The 14459-nt window shown below is 37.4% G+C and overlaps 1 protein-coding gene across 2 annotated transcripts in view; it reads right to left on the minus strand.

Annotated features, from left to right (window-relative positions):
- The window catches only part of man1a2 (mannosidase, alpha, class 1A, member 2), a 132038-nt gene that overhangs the window by 19326 nt on the left and 98253 nt on the right, over positions 1-14459 (minus strand). For both annotated transcript variants that reach the window (XM_017436035.3, XM_037976071.1), the window contains exons 8-11: positions 13303-13426; positions 13040-13133; positions 4071-4186; positions 2945-3164 (exon numbers count right to left, since the gene is read on the minus strand). In XM_017436035.3, the coding sequence (XP_017291524.1) occupies positions 2945-3164; positions 4071-4186; positions 13040-13133; positions 13303-13426 (554 nt within the window). The remainder of the gene's footprint in view (positions 1-2944; positions 3165-4070; positions 4187-13039; positions 13134-13302; positions 13427-14459) is intronic.

Consider the following 14459-nt stretch of genomic DNA (forward strand, 5'->3'; position numbering starts at 1 on the left):
GGCAGAAGGACGAGGAATGAGTGTGTGGGAAGGTGAATAAAATAGAAACAAAAAAGAGTAAGGAAGCAGAACCAACAACAAAAAAAGAAGATTTAAAAACAAAGATAAAAAAGAAAATTCATAATTAAAACAGGGAAAGAGGTGAAGGAAAAAAACGAGATAGATTGGGGGAGGAAATAAAGTGAAAAGATAATGAAAGAGAGAAAGATTAAAAAAAAAAGAATTATTGGGAGCTGAAAGGAATAGAAAGAAGATAAACATTATCTTTGCTCCTTGTTTGTTTTAATGGTTCAGTTGGCGGTGATAACGAGTCAGTGCTGAAATGAACATTTGAGTAAATGGGAAAGTAGTAAAACGCATCCGACCGCATTGATTTTACTACCTTTTTATCTTTTTACAACCGATGTTTTCTGCCAATTAAGTCTGATGAGTAATAAGAGTTTAAGTATGGAAACAGCTGAGGAGCTGACAAGGCAGCAATAGTGTTACTAACACAGTGACACACACACACACACACACACACTGAAGAGTTATGAAGAACGACCCCTCATTAACCAACTGCAGGTCAACTTCAGACAGCCTGACCAATGGTGTAAAAATTTCCTCTTTGTTCTTACGATCTTACCTCCCTCCCTTCATCTTTAGCTGTTGCTGTGGCAACGCCTCCTCTGTCTCAGAGCAACCTCACATTTACTGACCTCACACTCACACATACAGTCATGAAGCAGAAACACAGACTGGAGTTTCTTTGCTGACAAATATCGATCCCCGTCAGTCCCCGCTGAAGAGATGATAAAATCTTTGCTCTGGAGTTCAAAATCTGACAAGAAACTTGTCATTATCATCATCATCATCATAATCAACATGCTGTCACGGGGCATTTCAACACACATAACTGGACTTCACACACTTATGATCATGTCAGGAGTTCTTTGAATTGTCTGATCATTTTGAAGGCAGAACATCTGGATAATTGACCAGTCTTCTTGGGAGTAAATTTATAGGTTATTTTGATTTGTTAGATTTCTGGCCTGAAAATATCAATCCAGTTGAGGTTAATCTTTCCCCTGGGTTTGAAAAACCCAACTGTCTTTTTTAACAGTCTAGCTCAGGGGTGGGCAACCCTGGTCCTCGAGGGCCACTATCCTGCGTGTTTTACTTGTTTCTCTGCTCCAACACACCTGATTTGAATCAATCGATGATTAACAGGCTTCTGCAGAACATGAAGAGGTAATTTAACCACTGAATCAGGTGTGTTGGAGCAGAGAAACAAGTAACACATGCAGGATAGTGGCTCTCCAGGACCAGGGTTGCCCACCCCTGGCTTAGCTGATGGTTTCAGGTTATGCTGAAAAACGACAATTTGTTCAAGTTAAGAAAGCCACAGCCACATAAGGATTTGGTTTCTTATTTTCACACTCCTATCAGACTTTTGTGTATCTGCCTTGGATTTTTAGGACATATGAAAAGACACTTTTGTAAGAAAATAACATAAAAAGATCCCCTCCTTACATATCTGGTACTCCAGCATAAAAAGTGTGATCCCTAGCAACGCCAGGTTGCCACAAGATTCATTGGTCTTGTACTGCAGGATAAACGTACCAACTTTGAAACATGACACGTACGTCATTATACGTAGCAGTGACAACCTCATGATAGGCTATGCCAACACTGTGGTGCTTTTATGCGTAACAGACATTGCCATTTCTTGTCTTTTCTATTTGTTTCATTAGAGCTGTGTATCCGTGCCATATCCCTTTGTGTGCTTGGCAGATGTACCAAATAAATACAATGTATGTGTATGTTCACAAATGTCATGTGGTTGCTGCTGTCTTTATTGTGTTGCTGGGGCAGAAGGGGTGTTGTAACAGTAGAAAAAATGACTACATGGCATTTTTGGTGCTGATTGCAGATTGTATACTCTGTGGCTGATGTGATGGACTTACCTCTGCTCTTTTTAGATGTAGATTTTTAAAAACATTTTTTAACATGCATGTTTTTGTCTGCTGTGGTGTTTTGTATGGAACAATTACAATGAATACTGAGTGGGCCTTCCTTTTATACCCACCTGGGAATGCCACAGACACACTGCAGCAACAAAACGCCATACCAGCCAACATGAGACTGTTACACACAATACAGCAACATGGTACACACCACGCTTATGCTGTATGTTTTAACTTTCCCAAAGTTCAACCCTCTATACTGTATATGCATTACACACAAACTCATCATGAACATTAGACGTACATCATGAAACTCAACTTTTTACAATATTTGCTTCATTTCTTCACGTTCTGACCCACTTAAAAAAAAAGCTCACATTTCTTTTTCTAAACAAACCACTCAGTAAGAGGCCTCGGTAAGCTTCAGTTCTACTATCACTCCCCTGATTTTATAATCTCATTTGGTGTCTGCCGTTTTAGTCTTCCTGATTTTAGAGAACATCACTTAAAATAAAACGGCATGCACCAACATAATGAGATTTCTAAGGAAATAAAAAAAACAATCGTGACATTTCAGTCCCAACAGCAGATATATGGTTTTGTTTAGGATGCATAAATATTATTTGAGTTCCCCACTAATAATGCAGGATGTCTACCATAAAGATTACAATACCATAAAGTACGATGACAGTGAAAAATTAAATATTTTTCCTGGACGTTAAAATAATACAATCAATACAAATTTAATACAAGAACATAAAAATCTAAATACGGCTGAAATAAAGTAACTATTTTATTATTTGGTTGTTTACACCCCACTAGACTGAGCAAAGCATCTTTTTTTTTTACTTTGTTGGTTACTTCCTCTGCCCGGCAACACAACAAGGTGTAAAGGTGCCACAGTACAGTGGAGGTGTCCAGCATCAGATCTGACCCTGTATCAGCCCTTGTGTGTCCCATTATTTGTGCCCTCCCCCCCCGCCACCAGCCCCTCTTACCCGTCCTGTCGTAGGACTCGTGGCAGGTGTGAGCAATCTCTGCTCCGAGCTGCAGATAGTGTCCGGCCTTGTCGTCCGGCGAGCCGTCGGCACCCAGAGCAAACATGCCACCGGCAAAGCAGGCCAGGTGGCCCATCTTCCTTTCCAGATGGCCATTTTTCCACTCACCGATGAAAGTCAAACCACCGTTTGATTTTCGTATGAGGTGGCGCTCGATGGCCTAGAGGGAAAAGGAGAGCGGGCGTCACAAAGAAAACAAGAACTGAGAAAGTAACAGATTTGTACATTTTTCTGAAAAGTTTCGAAGCTTCAGAAAAGTTGTAAAGTAGAAAATGATGAGGGCAGAAGTTACGAGAAGAATGATAAATATGGGTCTTTAGTTGGACATCTGTACTCAGGTAATCAATGAAATCAATGAAAATAGTCTTAGAGAATAAGTTAAACTGGGGAAAAAGTGCATATAATTTATTTGTAGGACAGAGTGGGGTAACAGTGTTAATGTTCCATTGATTTTGATTCCAATGACAATAAATACAGTAGGTATTTTCTAAGGTTTGTTGTGTTTGGCAGCCATTTTGATTTGGGTAGACTTAATCGGTTGTAGACAAACATTTAATGATTATTTCTTAAAGTTAAAATAAATTCTGTTCAATGGTTCTTAAGACGTTTTGCTAACAATAAAAAGTTGACTCCAATAGTTATTGGCAAAGTTTTAAACAAAGATCAGCTGTGATTGGTTAGCACTATACATATGAGTGGGTGATAAGGCTCAGCTATGACCTATGAGCTATGAGTTATAGCCATTTTTGTGTTTGCTAAGGTCGATGAATGGTGACAGCCATCTTGAATTGGGTTGACTCCAAAAGTTAATCAGTTGTAGATGGACATTCAATGATTACTTTCTGAAAGTTTAATTAAAATCCAGTGGTTCGTGAAATGGGCTGCTAGGAAAAGCACACGCACAAGCATACACACAGGCAAAAACATTATCGGTATAATGTGGGCAGATTTGTAGTTACAGTATCTGTAGGTGTATAAGTACAGATCTGATCTCATGCTTGTAGACTGGATTTATTTCAAAGATAACTAATCCAAAGGAACCCCCCAAAACATTGGTGCGCTGTACCTCAATGGCATCATCATAGGTCTTGCGAGCTTCTGAGTCCGTCTTGTCAGACATGAGCCACGCCTTCAGCAGGTACTCATAAAAACTGTCCCCTAATCCTCCAAGTGAGGTGTGATCTGCAGGAACAGGAAAAAAAAACAAGTTGAACTAGTGGAGAGAACAAAGAATGAACACCTAGAGATAATAGAAAATAATCAAATGGAATAATTTTTTAGCTTTTGCTTAAAGTCGTCAGCGAAGCACGTTTATCGAAGCCATTTTTTTCTCCCTCTACATTCACAAAATGTTGGCAGCGTGCTTCCTCACTTTTCCCTGTTCTGTTTACTCTCCATCCAATGTGATCACATTTCAGAGTTCCCAGTAATCCTCATTGATTTGGTTTACACAGCTTTCATGGTTGCCCTCATTTGCAGGACACAACATAGAGAGAAAATGGGACACTCAGAGCCTGATAGTGTGCAGCCACACCTAGTAAATAAAACCCCCAAGAGGGTAAATTGAGCAAATTATGACTGCTCTTTTGTCCACTTTAAGGACAATTTAAACCAAAAACTCTTTGCAAAGCCCCCCCTTTTTAAATTTGGCTACAATCTGCATAATAATGCAAACATTTATTTGATATCCTGAAATAATTATTATTCTACAATCCTACTAACCAACCACAAAAATCCTTTTTCCATTTTCCATTTAAGAGGAAAATTACTGATCAAAACAATGAAGGTTAGTTAGAGGATAAGTGGTAATATTTCCCAATCGCAGGAAAAAAAATTTGACTCCTTTACCTCTGGCTCTTATTTTTAAGTGTTATCTCAAATGAGAAATCATCACCTTTTCGTAGATGAAAAGTTTCTCCATTTCTGACTTCACAGAGCCAGTGTTCATTTGGTTGGTGTCTACCTTTAAATCACGTTCTTTTACCATGTAGCATTTTAAACAACCTAAAACTGCTTGATTTAGGATTGTTTTAATTGCTTGTTTGAGAATTTATACCTTTGTTATTTGTCAAAGATTTTGTATAATTGTTTTGAAATGTGCTCAGTAATGAGAGAAAGATTTGTGAAATTTTCATATGGGTGCTTAATTTTATGACTACAAATCAGTCTAGGTCACTCAGGTGTGGTTGGTGGACATTATTTAATTACTGACTAACTGATTAATTGGTCTAAATCAGACAGGTTCATCTCAAGGACCATGAGACACCTCCGGTTCTTCTTACAATTTTATCTGGCATGGAAGATCATATATACACAATACACTGTACAAAAATTGTACAACATACAATATGGGAACCATTGTAACTACAATTTCCAGAATGCACTGGAACAGCCCTGCAAGCACAGCCATTTACTGAAAACAGGTGGAGTTTCTGTTGCTGCTCATTTTGTTTAAAAACAGAACATTGTACTGAATCACAAAGTGATTTGCTGACTTTAAAGATGAGGAAATTGAGTTGGAACTTCTCAAACATTGAAACAAAATATAACTGTGTGAGCTGCGGTTTGCCAACACACAGTTCACAGCTCTCTGCACAAGCTGCTCAAACCATCCCTGTGTTTGTCCTAATATATACTGTACATACATACAAACATACCCATGTGTGAGCAACTTTTCATTACGATGAAACTATTCCAAACATCACAGAGGAGTTTCAGTCTGATGTAAAACTCATCAGGTCTTCCATCATTCGGACCCTAATATCAAACACTGATGAACGTACAGCTGAGACAAGATTTCAGGTATGTGTCTTTGGCTTCTATCAGAGGTACAGAATTAATTTATACTTTTGCATTTTCTCCAATAATTTTAGAGGAATCTTTTAGCTAACTAGACAATGGCCAAAGTATTCCTTTAACAAAGAACATTTATAGCTAAGTTTGAATTCTCACTGAGGGTATATTTAGTGAGTTTGACGACCTGTGGCAAAATATTTTCTTTAGAAATATTAAAGGGGACCTATTATGCAAAATTTACTTTTTGCATGTTTTTGTACTTCCATTTGAGTACCTACTGCTTCTAGAAACAGTCCAAGTGCAAAAACACCCCACCCAGTCGTTTTTTGACAATAAGTAAATGTTGTCTGCAAAACGACCGGTTTCAAAAAGCTTGGGATTACTGCGTCACAATCCCTGTTACCTAGCAACCCCAAGCCAAATCCAGCCCCTCACCTAGAAATATAAGTGGAGCTCCACCCACTTCGTTACGAGAAGACTATCACGTTTGTTCGGCTGGTTTTACTGTTCTGTTGTCAGCTGAAATATAACATATACTGCCGGTGTCCCGACCTGCTACCAGTCGGGTTTTGGACCGCTGATTGCCGCTGTTTGACTTGACAAGTGTCAGTTCGGAACCGCTAATTGCCCCTGTTCCAAAGTCAGAATCCTCAGAGTTTTAATGAATAACGATATAAATGTGCGTCAGATCCGCAGTGTTTAATCCTTCAGTGAGTTTTTATGTTTTGAGTTGGGACACCGAGTTGGGTGACATGGCCAACAACAGCTTATTTGCATAATAGTGACGTAGCCCTAAAACCGCTCGTTCTGAATAAGAAATGAGAAATGATTATTAATAATGTCTTTTACATTAAATGTAATCAGTAAACTGTGATAGTAATGACTTTTAAAAATATATTAAAAAGAAGCTAAATTCATATTTCTGTTCTGAACTTATGACAAATTTACTTCCTCCTCTTTCAAAAAATTATTGAGTAAGGTTGTTCTTTGACCTGAACAAAACTTTTACTTTTGGCCCCTTGTAAAAATGAGTTTACCCATGTTTTACCTCTACCTAAAACAAAAAAACTCTTAGCTGCAAACATGCAGCAACAGTATCATATTGATTAATAAAACAAAGCCATGTCTCCTGGTGACGAAAGGAAACAAGGTAAAAACTTTAAGTACATTTCAGTGTGTTTGTTCCTGAACTTTCTGGTAAAGTCAGAATTAAGGACGTGGATAAAGGAGAAACTGTTTGACAGGACAATGTGAACAGAGAAGGGTGTCTGCAGGTAGATCTGTGTGCAGTTAGGCAGCACTGTGTTTTAGTCAGAGGGGTAATAAGGCTGTCAGTCACTGAAGGATCTCATTAGGACAGAGGAGCCTGGACCCACTCCTCATCAGTCTGTCTACACATCTATACCCTGCATATACACCAACAGTTTGATACACTCTGCTATAACCCCTCAGTGCATGCTCTCACCCTTTAAACCCCTCACACAATGCTCATGTTTTACCCACAGACACACACAGTCACATTTTTTGCTCTTTTCCTTATACTGTGACCTTAACCATCAATTTCCGATCTAATAAACTTCTTAAGATGATGAGAGAACCTTTAAATAAAGAATAATTGTATTATAAATTAATGACTGATTAACATATATATATTTTTAAAGCCGATAACCTTCCAGCAGTAAGCAGACTCTGGCTGGTGTTTTGTGTATTTGTGGGTCTGAAAAACACAGTCTAAATGATCCTGTAATGAATTTAAATCAGTGTAGTGTGACAGACTCTGGTTCTCTGACAGGTGTTCAGGAATATGCAGATAACCACATTCCCACAGTGTGTTTTGCATGCTGCGGATTTATCTGAAAACAGACTATGAACGTGCTGTATTTTTATGCTTTTCTGAGTCTGGGAAGGGAGGATTATCATAATAGCACAATAACACTGTAAGCATTGTTACTTCCTTGACGTGTGTATTATTGACCTAAAATGTGTTTACCAAAAGAAATGATCTATTGTTTGTGTATGGGTGCTCACACTGTACAAGGTCCTCCTATAGAATGCCTGTTTTAAGATTGGGATTTATTGTTTCTTAAATGAATAAATATTATGTTTTCATTACATGTCTAATGAATATTATTGAGAAATCTGCAGTACTGAAGTCTTAATTCAAATCTCCTTTATTTGGTTATCCCTTTTTCATCAGTTTTTCCAAAGTTTTCAACACATTTTTATAGTGCTCTTAGATATTGGTTGCTTTTTACTCATTTTCAGTCCAGTCACAATACCTGATGATTTTAAGTAGATATTTTTAGGCAACTAATCACTGACAGCCCACCAGTTATTAAAAACACTGACTCTAACAGTTAATGCTGAAGCTTTAAGCAAAGATGTAACACAATGTGTAATGCTTGGAGTATGAGCGAGTGATAACTTTCAGCTACTACCACACCAAATTCTGGGTTAAATGTCTGTAAAAATGCTAATTTTTGTGTTTATTGATGTTGATTAGCTGTGGAGGGCAATTTAAATTAGTGTAACACCAAAAGTTAATCAGTTGTAGATACATGTCCAACAATTACTTCCCAAGAGTTTCATTAAAATTTGTTTAGTGCTTCATGAGAATTTGTCTGACTCTTAACAGTTAATGATAATGTTTTAAAAGAGATCTCATGTGATCAGATTTTGCTCTGAGTATAAGTTGGGACTATCTGTAAAACTGTGTGCGTTATGGCTTTTTTTTTTTTACTAAGGTTGATTAGGTGTGGGTTCATAAGATATTTTATTAACACAACAGACAAACTAAGACAAACCCACTGGCAAAAAAAACCAACACTGCCTATTTGCCCTTGGTGATGGTGATAAGCATGGGGTAATCACTAATGGAGGTTTTGATGCTTTATAAGCACCTTTATACCTCCTTTTAGCTCTTTAATCAATCATCCTGATTTAGTCACACGTCTATAAACAAACACCACATTGATAGACATGTTTGTGTTCCATGTGCATGGAAACACACATATAAACACTAGTTTACACTCCTGACACACAAACACAAAGCATCTGTCAGCACCTGTCTTGCCACACAGCTCTCCAGCTAACTCCCCATCCATTTATATGCTCATTCATCCATCCATCAATATGCCTTCCCTCCATATTCTGTCCATTTATTTCTCCCTCTGCACTCACAAACGCATCAGTCTGACTGCCAAGCCCACCAATCCATCTACTAATGAGCCCCACCATTTATAAAAAGCCATGAATGCTCTCCATTTGTTTTGTTGAAAAGTAAAAACAAATAAAACAGAGGTTTAATCTGTCTGGACCCCTCAGGCCATTGAAAATCTATTTACCATTTCCCCCATTTACTCAGGGGTGTTGTGGAACTGATTAGATTTAATATGGCACACGCCTACCAGGCTAACTTACTCCCCATGCACACATACAAATAAACTATATTCAATTTTGAACAGATTTCATCTTTTCATTTCCGCTCTCTGAACTGAGAATCAAACCCCTGACAGATATCTGATCAACAGCACTCCATTAAAATACAAGTCTATTCTGAGAAAGCACTCTAACAGAAAATAAAATTTTATTATCCACAATGTTTTAATATTCTGGGGGAATGTTGAGATAATCAGTCTAAATATCAATCATCCAGCTCGAGTCTCTGTTAAATGCCGTCTCAAGTTCAAAACACTCTGCAGAAAAGCTCAAAAACTCAGTGATTAGTGCTCCCCTATGAAACCAAAACACAAAAAAATTTAGAAAAATAAGAAATTTTCTCTTTGCATTATTACAATAAGAAACTCTGAATTTATCTCCTAAACTTTTGTAACTCATCCCAATTATATTTAGACAGTGAAGTTTATTGAACTAATGAGTAAAAAAACTTTAATTTCTGCCTTATTTTTCCCTTAAAGAACAACAAAAACCCAGATGCCTGCAGATTGGTATATTTGGACATATTTGCTTAAAAACATAATTAGGCTTTAGTCTAACTTAGAGAAAAACACATTGAAAAAGAAAAAACTTACACAGCAGACCCCTTTTGGCTACTCCAGACCACAGACAAAAAGATGCTTCTATTGGCTCAGGAGAGGCACCAATCAAGAAGGAGAACCTTTCCTGTCGCAGTAATGGTTTCTGAACTAAACATGTAACCGGTGGGTTGTTCAGACCTGCAGTTTCCAACTTGGCGTGCTGCAGCTTTTAGGGAGGCTGCTGAAGAGCTCTGGAGGTTGCAAAGCTTTAATGACACAGAGGCTGTCAAATAGTTCAGCACTTGTACAAAAATAATATCACACCAATGTATTATTACACGTCTGGATTAATGGTGCAAACTGACAAATGAACAGGAGCTACAAGGGCCACAAACATGGGTCATAAAATATTTGTTAGGTTAAGCAAACCTGGGCATTTCTTTGCTTATTAAATGTTTTATGTTCAGTCAGGGAAATTATTATTTTTTTGCCTACTTTTTTTAAAAATGTATAGGTCCAAGATGTTTAATTAAGAGTTTGTATTCAGTCACTTAAAGTTTCATCAATAAAATGCTTGCTTTCATGGACTTATTTCAAATTGAAAGGTTTTCAATATAAACAAATATATTGATGGTCAAAACCTTATGATCATTTTTTTCCATATACAAAAATGTGAAAAAAATTCTTGTCTGAGCAATTAAAAAGTAAAGTCATTCTTTAGAAAATGTAATGGGGAATTAAAAACATGGAAACACTTCTGTTTCTCCATATTTGTTTCCTTTTTTCCCATACTATCCAGACCTGGAAAATACTAAAACTAAATTTCATGCTTTTCCAGACTTTTTAGAACTGCGTAGGAACACCAACTGAAAACAGAAACCTGTAACCATCTGCTACAGACATCCTGACTATTATCTCTGCAGAGGCTTGTTAGATTACAACTACAACACTGGCTGTTCATTTTCATTTTATATCTGGAATTTATTGCAATAAACAAATTATAAATAAGTTAATATTTTTTTCCACTATTCTAACATATGTGTGTGCACATGTCTGCATGGGCGATGGGGAGGGGGAGGGTACTTCTGGTCTAGACTGTTCCTATTATAATAAGACTGTTTGTTGGTGCTACACTGATGAGCAGATTATTACGAGGCTTCGCTGATGAGTTGCCTCAATTTAGTCATTCTGTTTGATTGCTGTTGGTGATAATTTCCGTCACTGTGGCGACTGCATTTTTAAATCCTTTGCATCAACTTAATCAGACTTGGTTTTCCAAGAGCAAGTCACGAGTGAACCCACTTAACAAAACAGCTGTGTGCACAACAAGGCTGAGAAAGAAGCAGCTGACATTGAGGGCTGCACAATATTTTTTAAAATTATCATTGCAATATGAATTTTGAACAAGATTGCAATAAATCACAGACACAACACTGCATGCCAATAATATATCTGGCAACTGAACGGAGCTCCCAGTGCCCTGAATGCTGAAAGTTGATAATGGTCAAAATGGCACAGTTGTTGTACTGACAGAAAAGAAAAATGATCGTCTTAGCAGGCGTTACAACCAGGTACCACTGGAGAACAGACATCTGCTTATTAAAGTTACATTAATTAGTTGCATTAATTATTCAATTTTCTCGATTTTAACAACTATTTAAATATTCAAAAATCTCTCCCCATATTTAATATTGTCATCACAATACTCTACAATAATATTACATTTACATGTATTCCTAAAATCATAAAGTCCTCCTGACAGCCAAGAAGCAAACTGTCGGACTGAAAGGGTTAACAGATGTTTAAATTATAATGATGTAAAACTGAAAAGAAAAGCATGCTTTTTCACACTAGAGAAGCCAAGATAACCAAGCACCTTTACATGGAAATTATTTGAGAGAATAAAGCTGACTTATTACTTTTTTACATTTGATAATTGAAGCTTTACTAAAAAAGCAAATTAGTTGTAGTAGTTAGCTCTGTTTTTTTTGTTGTTGTTTTTTTTTTTTACATTAAATGCTTTGCTTTGTTGTTACCCTGTTATTTTGTGGGCCTGAAGCTGAAAAGCTTTGGGAACCACTGGTCTAAGGGACATTTTAGACACATTAACCATAGCCAAGGACACAGGACCAAAGACTGACCTAATCTCTCCTGAGCAGCTGTGATTCCCAGGAAGTCCACATTAGGCTACTGTCAAGGTTCCTCACCCATCCTTGGACTTCCACCCAGGACGGGCCAAGGACAACTTTAAACTTAACTTGCACCCAAGACCATGGATTGCATTAAACAGTGAAAAACATCTCCTTATCTATAACAACAAGATTTATTACTTATTCTGGGCTTGGTAACAATTAGACTCAGCAGTATATTTTGCTTTGCCTCATTTAAATATTAGCTTGTATTTTCTCTCATCCCATTTTATGACTTATGTCATATTTCTGTATCTGAACTTTATTTTGATGATCCATTAATCTAATCACCTTTTTGCCATAAAGGCAATGGAGTTATTCATCCACAACTCATCCATAGATCAGTAAATAATGTCAATTTGTAAATAAATCCCCTTAAACAAAGTATGCTATTTTGAAGTTCTTCTATGTGATTTCAGGGCTTCAATTAGCTTGAAAACCTTAAGAGTGACAAACAAAGTGAGCAAAGGCTAACTTCTAACAATATTGTTTATGCTTACCATTGTTTTTTGTTACAAGAGTAATGCTACATTTATTTAGAGTTAATTAATTATCAAATGCATTTGGTGTATGGTTACAAACAGTAGAAATGACGGGTTTCGTAGACTGCCTGAGTAACTACACTCAGAGCTGGTAATTTCTCTGGGCAAACTGCCAGATGTCATCAATACAGCAGGAACACCACTTCCCCCATTTCCAATCTTCCTCAGCTTAATTCAATTTGTTCTCATTAATAGAGGTCCATTGTACTTCCAGTCATCTTCTCTTTACATGGTGTTAATCTCTCTCCTCATCTTCATCACACGTCTGAGTGAATGATCATTTAAGGCTCACAAGAACATCTTGATACTTTTCCAACCAACTGGTAGAGCATCCCTGATACCAGGATCAATCTCAGCATTTAAACATTTTAATTCCTGGTGTACCTGTTTCTGTCCATTATCTGACTTATAAAACTGCATTAAAATCAATAAAAATCCTGTAAATGTCACAAAGTGGACATTTCATACTATAGCGTCTGCTAATTTAAAAGGTTGAATTAAAGCTCTTCAAGTTTACAATCATGTACTTACGCTGGCCCCAGCGGCCTGTGCGAGGATTCAGGTAGTTTGGGTAGAGCCCGTTGGGTCGGTCCATTTTGGCAAGCAGCTTCCGGATGTGCATGACCTGAAACAAACCCCCAGTCACAGGAGATTAAATCAAAATCAGTCTGGGTTTATTGACACTAAAATGACAGCAGTAAAGAAAGGAAGCAGAACATTTGTAATATATGCCTGTATGTTGAACAGATATTTAGAGTAAAGATACACAAATACGAAGTGCTTCACAGGGCTACCTTCTGGTAGTATACAGGGTTTCCTGTTAGGTAGGTGAGGTGAACAAACTCCATGTGGAGAGTCCCAAACTCAGCCAAGATGCTGCTGCCTGCAGACGCCCAGCCCCAGTTACGACCAACACCACTGGAGATGAAGGACAGAAGGAAACAACCGAACCCAGAGGGAGAAGAAAGAAAACAACAAAACAAATGGTTCAATCTTAACAGTCAAAAACTAATAAAGTATCACAAATAATATTAAATCAGTATACGATTATCAAAGGTTTTCAGCCTGGAGATTTTTAATTTGGAATGATCATTTTAAACTATGGTACAAGTACCACTGGTGGCACCCAGGATCCCTTTAGTGGCACTCAGAAGACTTTTTGATATCAACTATTTATAAGTTAAATAACAAGCTAACTAACTTTCATAAGCTGAACTGTGATGTTATGCTAAAAAAGCCAAGAGAGTCAAAAAGATGAGTGGTTCAATCAAATTAGAATCTTTGCTTCAAATGGAAACGACTCAAAGCTGAAATTCAATGGAGAATATTTTGAGAAGCCCTGTGGAGACTGGAGCGAATGATGGTTGACTGGTGTGTAGGACCTGCTACCAACAGGTGCAAAACAGCAAGGAAATTTGTTCGAAGCTACCTCAAAGTTGTATTTAGTTGCTCCTGTCAGAGGAAGAGCAGAGACTGCAGTGTATGTGGAGCTGTGCTCAGAAAATAATGTGTGAAATCATCACATCTTAAAAGTAACCCTTCAAACAGGGTCAGGGTCGTAGCCAGACTTTAAAAAAATACTGAGGTAAACCACTCATTATCCCCTTGCACATCAGTTACAATGAAGACCAAAACTTAATTAAAATAGAAGCATTTATTTAAAACAAGTGACTTGAATGTGTATATGACATGTGTTTGTAAATTCATGGGGTGCAATGTCATCTTAAGCAACAGAGGACTCAGGGCACAACAATGATGACTCACTGAAATGACATGAATTAGTTAAATGAATGTTGATTACGCTGCACAAACACATTCAGAACACAAGATTTTAGCATAGATTTTACCTTTTTATCAAATACCAGTGAGGTGTTGTAGTTTTGGAGCTGGACCAGTTCTAGTGTGGTCCGGATGTAAAAAAAGTGCTGAAGTCGCCCTTTATTGAGGTTTC

Source organism: Kryptolebias marmoratus, linkage group LG6 (assembly GCF_001649575.2).
Source record: "Kryptolebias marmoratus isolate JLee-2015 linkage group LG6, ASM164957v2, whole genome shotgun sequence".
NCBI classification, from domain to species: domain Eukaryota; kingdom Metazoa; phylum Chordata; class Actinopteri; order Cyprinodontiformes; family Rivulidae; genus Kryptolebias; species Kryptolebias marmoratus.